The following is a 10,999-nucleotide window of genomic DNA, read 5'->3' as shown; positions in this document are numbered from 1 at the left end:
GTACCCCGGTTTCCTCCCAGAGTCCGAAGACATGCAAATTAGGCTAAGCGATGGATTGGCACCCTGTCCAGGATGTACCCCAACTCGTGTCCTAAGTCTAATGGGGTAAGCTTCAGGCCCCCTGTGACCCTGTATACAGGATAAAGCGTAATAGAAAATGAGTGAGTGATTTTATTAGGAAGTCATGGTGGCTTAGTGGTTAGCACTGTTGCCATGAACCCCCAAAGTCCGGGTTCAATTTCCCCCTCAGGTTTTGTGTGCATGGAGTTTGCATGTCATGCTTGGTGGGTTTCCTCCAGGTACTCCGGTTTTCTCCCACAATCCAAAAGTGCATGTCTTTGCCCTGCAATGGATTGGATTGTACCCTGTCTAGGGTGTACCCAGCCTGAATGGATAGGTCAGGAAAGCATGGTACAGACAATGAGTGGGTAAGTGATTTTATTAGAAATGTCAAAAATGTCTTTAAGGAAAATAGTTGGTTTACATTAAAAATTTATGGACTTATTACAAAAATTATTTAATATTTATTTCCACTATTATTTTTTTTCATAAAAATTGATTAATGCACCTGCATCATGTATAATTAAAATATCTCTTGTATAACTCTCTAAAAATGTTGATCCATCTATCTAACTATCTCTATCCCAACCCATCCATCTATTTTTACATCAGTAATAACAATAATCATGATAATCAATTCTCAGCCTGATTATCACTATTACAAGTGATCTAATGTTCCACTATTTCGGTACAGACCATTGTATACGAGTATGTACTGTAGTATATAGAGCGCCCTCTGCTGGAGGCTATATTAATGATCTTTAAGACGTTTCATTCATTTATTCTTTCGTTCATTCATTTATTCATTCATCACCATCCTTCTTATCTATACTGCATTATCCTGTATAGGGGGCCTGGAGCCTATCCCAGGAGACTTAGGGCACAAGGCGAGGTATACCTTGGACACCGCCAATCAATCGCAGGGCACACACTTTCCAAACACTCATTAACGCAGTATGGGGCAATTTGGGAATGACAATGAGCCTAATCTGCATGTCTTTGGACAGTTGGAGGATACCGGAGGAAACATGTAAACACCGCTTACTTAACCGCTTTGTCCTTAAATTAGAGTCCATCCCAGAAATCCCAGCCTGGAAATACCCTGTTAAACAGGACATCAGTCCATAAACGGATACCCCACACACTCACTTTAACTCCAGGGGTCAATTTAGCGCCACCAATCCACTTAGCAAGTAGGAAACCCACATTGACGTGTGGTGTAACAGATCCCCAGGCTCAGGATCAAACCACGGACCCTGGAAAAGGATTCCTAGATAAAAATTGTGATTTTATCATCACACAAATGTTATTTTGGTTTTTTGATACATGAATAGACTTGCAATAAATCTGAAAAAAAAAAAAATGCAATTTAATCACATTCACTCAAAAACGCTACACAAACTCTGATCAGTAATCATTGATAATTAGCATCCATTAAGCATTTTGCCTTGCATTATCCTTTTAATAGTATTCCAATATAAATACTGAAGGCAATTTTATTTAATAACAGAGTTTTGTTTAAGCACAGTGAGTAAGTAATATTTTGCTCTGTATAACCATGTCATATTCCCACGGCAGTCATGTCTCCCATCCGTTTCGCCTGTTCAGAAAAGAGAATAATCCACCCTGCTCAAGTCCACATCGTCGGGCATCTTGTTTAGTTTGTAATGTCCATCTGAGCAGGCAAAGACAAAGCCTGATGGAAACCATCGGCCACGACAGCCTTCAGAAGCGAGGTCTCCTGTTGCGGCCTGTGTATTTCGTATCTGCTCTCACCTCCCTGAAACAACATCAGTACTATCAATAAATATAAAGAGGAGCACATCTGAGCTATTTCAGTTTGTAGTAGGACTAGAATAATTAAGCGTAATTAAGACAGTGGTGACAATTTAAAGGGGAGAAAAATATGACCTTAGGCATCATAAGGTGAAGGGTCAAGCCACAGCTCTAAACTGCTTTACAATATACGTAGATCGATAATTATATAGACAGGCAAACAGACAATGACAGACGAGTAGACTAATAAAGGAAAAGAAATTGCAGCTCGACTCTCAGCGGATCTAAAACACATGCACAACAAAGACACTATTTTTCATTGTCGACTGTCTACAGATTTTCCCCAGATATTGTCTCCTTCGCAGTAAAATGCGTGGAAGAAACCAGAGATACGTACTTGCCCTGCCTTCGCCTCCTCTCCTTCTTCTCCTTGACCCAGTCCTTGCTCTTTTTCAGGGACTTGCCTTTCAAGTTTTTGAAGCGAGATCTTTGGTTTGACAAAACAACACAAACAAGGAGTTATTTAACTGACCGGTTGGCACAATAACAGTCTTGGAAACAATATTTGCATTCGTGTCAGAGGGAGGAAAAACTGTCATGACGAGGCTCGAGTCAGACAGAACTACTGCCCTCTGTCTCTGTTGGTCCACGTCCATTCAGGACAGGAGAGAACTGAAGCCTGCACTGAGCCATGGACAAGACCTCTGTTAAGTGAATATAGTATTGGCACTCCACTTGTCTACATAAATGTGCATCAAATGTACAGTATGATTTCATTCAAAATGGAAAACTAACCAATTTAGAAAAATTTATAAACATTTGAAATAATGTGTCCTGTCACAACCCTCACATTTTCCAACTGCACTTGGGACCGGCACTGCATCCAGTAGCTGGGTTGTATGGGGTAAAGGGTTAATGATTCTGCCCCAGGACCTGACAATGGGAACCCTTTAGTGCTGAAGCTTAAACCCCACATTATGTAATGCAAATAATTAATTTAATATCAATTATTTATGCTGTGTGATTTTAACAGAGTTATAGCATGAATAGCTTTGCTAATCTGAATCATAATTAGGGTTGCAAATTAATAAATGATTAATTATTAACAATTAATGACAAAACTTGATGTTTTTCCTAATTTTACATTTTACTTAAACAGGTCTAGCAGCATAATTCCAACAAATTCGTTATGCAAGACAAACCAATTAAGCAAAAATAGTTTACACAAACAGAAGAAAAGAAAATAAGGCCGGTGAAAATACCGCTAGATTAAAAATAGAATGTCTAATAGAGGGCATCACCTGAACTGCAAGTGCACCCTCTTGTGGTTAAGAAGTTAATTAATAAGCATGTGCTACAGAGAAATATGATGCAAAACTAATTTTATCAGTTAATATATTTTTTAGTTACATTTTTAAGGCAAATGTGTTTCTATCCAAGAATTAAACTGAGTGAATTTCACTTCTACAGACTCTATAGGATGAAATACGACCTTCTTACCTCTGTCCTGTGAACTGCGCCTGATTTGAAACATTTCTCTCAACGGTCTCCGTCCCTAAGCCCTTTAAGACAACAAAACAACTGCGTCTTAATATTGTAATCAAAACTTTTGACTCAGTCTTTTGTGAATTATGTCACCGTAAACACTACCTTGGGCAAGACACCAGACACGCCAGCGAACAGGCAAAGGAAGAACCTTCCAGAAGTGAGCAGGAGATCATCAGTTTATTACAAAATATGCGCAGACATGACAAAACAAAGTGAATTTTTAATATAGGGCGCGCATACTTTTTGGCTTTGCTGCTGTTGGGGTAGTCGACCACGATGCCTCCGGTGAAGCCTGCCCTCATGGCCTGGGCTGTGATCAACTCCAGCTGGAACCAGATTGTACGGTTAACCCCGTGCTAATAACATGTCCTCGTTCCCACAGGTTAAAAAAGTATTAAAAATCATCTTTTTTATTATAAACATTAACACAGCTGGTTAGTTTCCTCTAATGAAAAAGTCAAACAGGTTCGATTTATTGTAGAGGTCAGGGTGGCTCACCTGTTCGGAATTTTCCGGATAAATCTGGAAAACGGCACGGGCACCTCTCGTCTAGAAATGAATAAATAAATAAAAAATTGATTCCAAATCAATAATGAATCCCTATAATGTGTTATCTGTGATGTGATGTTCCTACCAGAGAGGAGTAGAGTGTGCTGAAGAAGGTGTGGAGTCTCTTAGGAGGACTGTGTGTCTTCTTATCCGCGTTACACAGCCACTGCAGAGCGGAGATACTGAGGAGCACAATGTTGGGCAAAATGTTAAGTTATATATAAAAAAAAGTTATTTTACTTAGAACGGTTTTTAAACACCTTTTATGTTTAGGGGAAAAAATTGCTTACATTTTAAAGAATGGGAATCTTAAAATCTTATAAATGAAGGCATAAAACTGAGTGAATTTACAGAAGACTTCAGGCACAATACAGTGATGAGACAATAAGGGGTCAATAAGGGGTCAATAAGGGGTCAATAAGGGGTGCTACTTTAACATGTAATTATTTAACATAATAATTGTTTACTTTAATAATGTAATAAAGTCATTTAGTCACAATATTTCGCTATATTTCTTAATGTAATTTATTAACAATAAAAAAAAAATCTAAACTGTATTACGTTCATTTGTGTTTGTGTACGCGGGGGCCGGACAATCAAGTGTCTATGTAGGCACGTACATTTTTAAAAAGCATGTGACTTGAGGCTGAGCTCTAATTAGATTTTTTCGAATCATCCTTAGGGCGGAGCACTGTGCGCCCCAAACCCTCCCACTTTTGTTCTTAGCGAATCAATATTGTTTTTAAATATTATACAACACATGACAGCACAAGTCTACACACAAAGTCACAGGGAGCTCCGACCTTCATAAGTCAGTGTGCCAAAAGACATCATTCTGTGTACATTGAGACCTGTGCAACTGGTGCTATTCTGACCATGTGCGTTACTAAATCTGCTATTTCATCATGGAATCTGCCACTTCATCACTTCACAGTGAAAGAGCCCATCATCATTTCCACGACGGAAAAAGCCGAGGCAGGTCTCATCGAGAATTCGTCTCCCGGTGGCCAGACCATCAATAGTTTTTTGAAAAAAGGTTTTAAGGTGTATGGTGGAAGCGCCCTATTCTGTGGTGCACAAATCTCAATACTTTTTGATACCACCTTCTATCAAAAGTACAGGCCTTGTATTAGCTCACAGAAGCCATTTATAGTAAAAACCTCTCTCTCTCTCTCTCTCTCTCTCACATCACAAACTCTTTTTGATCAGCTTAAGCATTTTTCTGTTTTCTGTTTTTTTCCCCCTTTACCTGATACAGCCGTCGAAAGTCCCTGGTCTGAAAGGTATTCCTTGTCCCATGTCTCCTACTACGAGATCTCCGTCCACCTCCCTGTCCAAGGCAACATCTAACCATGGAAAAGAGCAAACAATTTTACACATGTTCACGTAATTAACTATTAATACTACAATTATAACTACCTGTATGTTATAGAGTCGGGAATCACCAATCTCCACTTGATACGATATTATCACGAGACTTATTTAAGACGCCAATCCGATTAATATTGTGATTTTATAAATATCCAGACAACATTTTTATAATTTCATTACGATTTTAAGACCTTCAATCTTAAAAGAAAATAAAAAAATTGAGTCAGACTTGGACATTTTATACCTTAGCTTAATTCAACAGCTTCGGAACTGAACTAAACATTATATAATTTAGGGTAACCCGTCCTCCTTCATTTAAACATCATTTATACAAACTAACTTTAAATAGAAAAACATTTAACTTAAAAAAACAAAAAAAAAGCACAACGTTTACAGAGCAGGACGAATCTCTGCCATCCGCCCTGATTATTATTTCTTAAAAATATATATATATATATATTAGCCAAATAATTCACTCCTACCACATAGGATGCCAATGTGGGAATAGTTCACAGTGTACCACCTGTAGGATTGTAAAGAAACGCTGATGTTTTACCCCCTTAAAACGTTTCCAAAGTTGTGGTCACTTAGCCACGCACAGCTTCTAACGCACGTGTTTGGAGACTAATTAGCGCTCGGGTTTTGAAGATGGGAAAAAGTGCATCTCTTTTTTTTTTAAATGTAATGAATCATTTTAAAAACTATTTTGGAGTCAATGTGGCGATACATAAAAAAAAGAAAAAAAAGAATCACAGTTAATAACTGAATCCCCATCTCTAGTGTGTAATATCATTCTAGTGAAAATGTGGATGTGAAACTGTAAACACTCACTCAACATGGCCGTGCTGATGTCCACACCAACCCAGTAATGACCTTCTTCTGATAAATAATCTCCACTGAGTCCAGAGCCACAGCTGAAGACACAAGAACACGCAAACAGATGAACATAGACCACAATCACTGCATCTTCTACAACCCCTCATACTTGTATTTTTTTCTGCACCAGACGATCAAATACAAGTATTTTACTTCATAAAAATAAATATATAACCTAGGTTATTAGTTTTAGGCCCTGTACCTTAATCATAACAATGTGTGATGGATATGAATTCCACATACCCTACATCAAGTAAATAGCAAGGCTGATCGTCTGGCAAGTTCAGCAGCTCCACCGCTCTCTCCGACATCTGAGTCTGGATCTCGATCATCCGAGAGCTTTACAGAACACATCAGCCGACAGTTAGGATAAGGATTTCATCACTGGTGATTTAACAGAAACGTAAAGCTGCTGATCAGAATTTTAGCGCGTCAGCCGCTTGCCTTGCACAGAGATAAACACTTACTTTTGAGAGTACTTCTTTGCCTCTTCCTCATTGTAGAACTGTGAATACAATATTAAATTTTAGCCGGGGCAACATTCAAGAGATTAAAGATACGATTACTTCAGCACTTTGCGACTGAAGCAAGGTTTGAGTTAATAAAGTGCTATCTCCCTGATATTAACTTTCATAAGTGTTTTAATCAGCTTATACCACAGCACTTTGCCAAAAATTTGCTTTTTTTTTTTTTTTTTACATAAAATGTGTAATTATTAATGAGATCATAGTATTTTAAAATTAGTTTATAGGTACTGTATACAGTAAAATCTCGGATTGCGAGTAACGCGGTTCAATGTGTCCCGCAAGACGGGCAAAGAATTTTTTTTTAAATAAATTTTGACTTGGAAAACGAACTAGTCTTGGTTTACGAGCTGTTATATGTGTGTGTGTCAGCGTCAATGGACAACTTGCCCCTTCACACATACAAACACACACACACACACACAAACATACACACCATCCTCCTCTTGCCTTCACACACACACACATACAGTACATACACTGCTCTGTCGCAATTCTTTTACAAGGTAAAGTGCAGGTTAATTTGTTTTTTATTTTTAGTTTATGGTAGTGATTCCGTTAAGCGTGTAATTAGCGATGTTCCTTGTTCATTTTTCAGACTTTCCGTTAGTGTGTGTGTGTGTGTGTGTGTGAGTGAGTGAGAAACCCAAATAAGAGAGGAAGAAGGGTTACTGTTTAAGACGAGAAGAGGGAAAGGGGGTCTAATTCCTACTCTCCTCTTACTTTAACTTCACACACACACACACACACACACACACACACACACACACACACACACACACACACACACACACGCACCCTGCACGCATAAACAAAAACTTATCCATCTGGAATTATTTTACCATTTTTTTAAAGGTAAAGTGCAGGTGAATTTGTTTTATTTTTACTTTTTCTTTTCTTTTCCTTAAAACTTAAATTTAAATTAGGCACCATAAATTGTAGCCTGTTATGTTATAAGGAAATCAGAAGACAATACATTAAATTGTTAGAAAACGTACTGACCTGTCTTGTTATGAACAACTTCACCATAATCTACATTATTACTACAGATAGTGAAAAATCTATTCAGTTACATATGATACTTTTGTGTTTTCAATTCATGTAATGGGGATTTTTTTTACACCCTTTAAATTGAATTACAGCAGCAATGTGTAGGTATATGTTTTATCTAAAGATGCCAGTAGTCGCACCATCCGTGACGCTGATCATGTGACCCTCAGAAGAGAGGTATATATTTTTAAGTTGAAGTGTGTATAAATTTTTTTGGGTCCCTCTATATATAGGTATAATATTTGAAGTGGTCAAATGTTGCAGTTCATTTTTCAATTCAATTCAATTTTATTTATATAGCGCTTTTAACAATGGTCATTGTCCCAAAGCAGCTTCACAAAAAAAAATTAAAGATTTTTTTTTTTTTTTTTTTTTTTTTAGAAAAGAAAAGAAACGAAAATATTTGGAAGTGTGTATGTGTGAGAAAAATGTGTCTAGATAATAATGAAATGAATGAATGATGAATGAAATGTCTCTGATGAGCAAGCCAAGGGTGACGGCGACAGTGGCAAGGAAAAACTCCCTGAGATGGCAATAGGAAGAAACCTTGAGAGGAACCAGACTCAACAGGGAACCCATCCTCATCTGGGTGATACCAGATAGAAATAACATCAAGTGTGTTGTGCAGGTGAAAGTTCAATATATCAGAATTTGTGTAGATTCAGTTCAGCAGTAGGTGCAGAGGGCAGATGGGGTCAGATCACTGGAAGCACAGGAGCAGGATGTGTAGCTCCAGCCATCATAAAGCAGAATCTAGCTGGAGCAGGTCCTTCTCAAGATGCCTTAGAAACCTCGCAGGGTTGGCCTTTGTCTACTGAAGCTGGCACAATCTCCAGATGTCTCAAGATGGGTAGTAAAATACAGAAAAGTATACAGTTCATATATATTCACGTGGTGCGCTCTAAACTGTTTACACAGTATCCTATGTGAAAGGAGAAAAAAAATTAAGTTTAGAATGGCTAAGTTTGTTTAGTATGAGGTAGTATCAAAAAGGTTTAAGACTAGTTTTGTAACACACCAACAGGTGGCAGCACAACAGTGCACACACAGTCACGGGACTTCGACCTTCATAAGTCAGTGTGCCAAAAGACATCAGGAGCTGTGCAACTGGTGCTGCTTTGACCACTGCTATTTCATCATGGACAGCAAGTTTGAACAACGAGCAAATGTGAAATTCTGCATGAAACTGGGCAAATCTGTCACAGAGACGTTTGACATGATTCTGCAAGGTTATGGCGATGCTGCAAGGAGTCATTTGAGGTGTTTTGAAGTGTTCACAAAGTGGAAGAATCTCACTCAAAGTTGACGAAAGATCAGAAAGACCTTCAAACAAGCTCAAACCCCGAAAATGTCAAAACCATTCCGCAACTTGTGTGTGATGATGGTCGTAGAAAAATGCACAACATTGCTGCCGTTGTTGATATGTCATATGGAACAGTTCATGTGATCCTCACGTGTGATTTGAACAAGCCGTGTTGCTGACAAGTTCGTCCCCAGGCCGCTGACCCAGGAGCAGAAGAAACTTCACGTCAAAGTCTGCCAAGAACTCTGTCAGCGTGCCGTGGATGACCTGACCTTCAGGTCAAGGGACATTACCGATGAAGAAACTTGAGTGTAAGGGTACGACCCTGAGACGCACAAAAAGCCCATCATCTCCACGACCGAAAAAGGCGGGGCATGTCCAGAGCTTGTCATTTTTTTGGCATTTGCAGCATTGTGAATTGATCATTTGTTCCCAAGGGGCCAAGAGAGGATGTTCAGTATGGTGGAAATAAACTGAGCTTTTAACAGAGCTAATCTGGTGTTTAGAGACTCGCAGTACAAATCAAATCAGCACCCAGATATTACGATAACATTGTTTCGGGAGATCCCTAGTGAGTCCCATTCCTAATTATTATTATACTTTTATTTGTTAAATAATACCACTTATTATTTTAGTTTATTATGGGGAATTATGTCATTATTAATATAAAACACTTGATTTGACTTGCAGCCAAAACTACTGTCTGATCTGCTCTTATGGGGATCTGACCAATTCTAATATCATATTTTATACATTATACATCTAAACTCAAATCTAGACAGTACATGGTGCAGGATGTCCGACATGGAGCTGTTTGTGTTACACTCTTGACTACTTACCACCTCCGGAGGGGCCATGTGCTCGGGTCTGCGACAACTTGCAGCCATGATTGTTGTGTCTGGGAATTATAAAATCCGGTAAAATACTAAAACTATATATGTATAAACCAGCGCTGGTGTTATTGCTATCGAAAAAAACAACAACAAAAAACATGCAGGATCACTTCACACACATGTATCTACATGGCCATTTAATATGACGTCACTTTTAGGCGACGAATGCAGAAGTTCTTAAAGACACAGGGGTTCTTTTAAAATTTTACACCAATGTCAGTGATGGGGATTAAAAAAAAAAAACTTTCTACTTCTGTTTTTTATTTTTTTATTTTAGGGTGTTCGTTGTTTAGATTTTTTCTTTTTGTACAAGAATTTAAGAGACAAGATAGGGAATTCAAACACACACACACAAACAAACACAACAAGAACTAATAATACTAAATTAAATATAGATCAGGAATAACACTCAGAGCGCGTGAGAAATATAAAAGGATACATTAAAAAAGCAGGGATGTGGAAATGTGTGTAGTTTTTTTTATTTTTATTTTTTTAGACATTATATTCATCTAACTATACATTTGTTACACAAAGTTACACAAGGTTACATATAAACAAGGTAAAGGAGGGACTTTTGCCTTGCCACTTACAGCTAGGTGTTTACCCAAAATGTATACAACATTAACAGAGTCTAATACACTAGAATCAAGAGTATCCATAAAATATATAATATCAATATAATCAATTTATTTGTAACATGGCCAAAATTGTTGGCACCCCTGAAACAGAGACATAAAACAGATTACAGTTTGCCAAAATGTACTTGAATAAGCCAAAATCCTTCTGGGAAAATGTCTTGTGGACAGATGAGACCAAGATAGATCTTTTTGGTAAAGCACATAATTCTACTGTTTACCGAAAAAGGAATGAGGCCTACAAAGAAAAGAACACAGTACCTACAGCCAAATATGCGGTTCAAAGATGTTTTGGGGTTGTTTTGCTGCCTCTGGCACTGGGTGCCTTGAATATGTGCAAGGCGAAATGTAAGGATTACCAAAGGATTTTGGGTCACACTGTAGAGCCCAGTGTCAAAAACATACATCAAAAAG

At 38.0% G+C, this 10,999-nt stretch overlaps 1 protein-coding gene across 1 annotated transcript; it reads right to left on the bottom strand.

Moving 5' to 3' along the window:
• Positions 1-1,404: 1,404 nt before the first annotated feature.
• bud23 (BUD23 rRNA methyltransferase and ribosome maturation factor) lies at positions 1,405-10,082 on the bottom strand. Its single transcript, XM_053486758.1, has 12 exons — positions 9,897-10,082; positions 6,648-6,685; positions 6,424-6,519; positions 6,136-6,218; positions 5,183-5,279; positions 4,019-4,115; positions 3,883-3,933; positions 3,625-3,710; positions 3,487-3,532; positions 3,337-3,398; positions 2,234-2,323; positions 1,405-1,840 (listed from the first exon to the last, which is right to left on the bottom strand). Exons 1-12 carry the CDS (start codon positions 9,942-9,944, stop codon positions 1,786-1,788), a joined length of 849 nt encoding a protein of 282 aa, XP_053342733.1. The 5' UTR covers positions 9,945-10,082; the 3' UTR covers positions 1,405-1,785.
• Between the last annotated feature and the right edge of the window lie 917 nt (positions 10,083-10,999).

This window comes from Clarias gariepinus, chromosome 25 (assembly GCF_024256425.1).
Source record: "Clarias gariepinus isolate MV-2021 ecotype Netherlands chromosome 25, CGAR_prim_01v2, whole genome shotgun sequence".
In the NCBI taxonomy this organism is placed as follows: Eukaryota; Metazoa; Chordata; class Actinopteri; order Siluriformes; family Clariidae; genus Clarias; species Clarias gariepinus.
Note: the sequence above shows the minus strand (reverse complement) of the source record. Positions and strands in the feature narration are given on the sequence as shown.

Excerpts from the sequence above, each read along its gene's own strand:
- bud23 (XM_053486758.1), bottom strand. The coding sequence starts at position 9,944 with ATGGCTGCAAGTTGTCGCAGACCCGAGCACATGGCCCCTCCGGAGGTG. Across the intron at positions 3,533-3,624 it reads AACAGCAGCAAAGCCAAAAA|GTTCTTCCTTTGCCTGTTCG; the intron begins GTATGCGCGCCC and ends CACTTCTGGAAG. Across the intron at positions 2,324-3,336 it reads GCGCAGTTCACAGGACAGAG|ATCTCGCTTCAAAAACTTGA; the intron begins GTAAGAAGGTCG and ends GTCAAACCAAAG.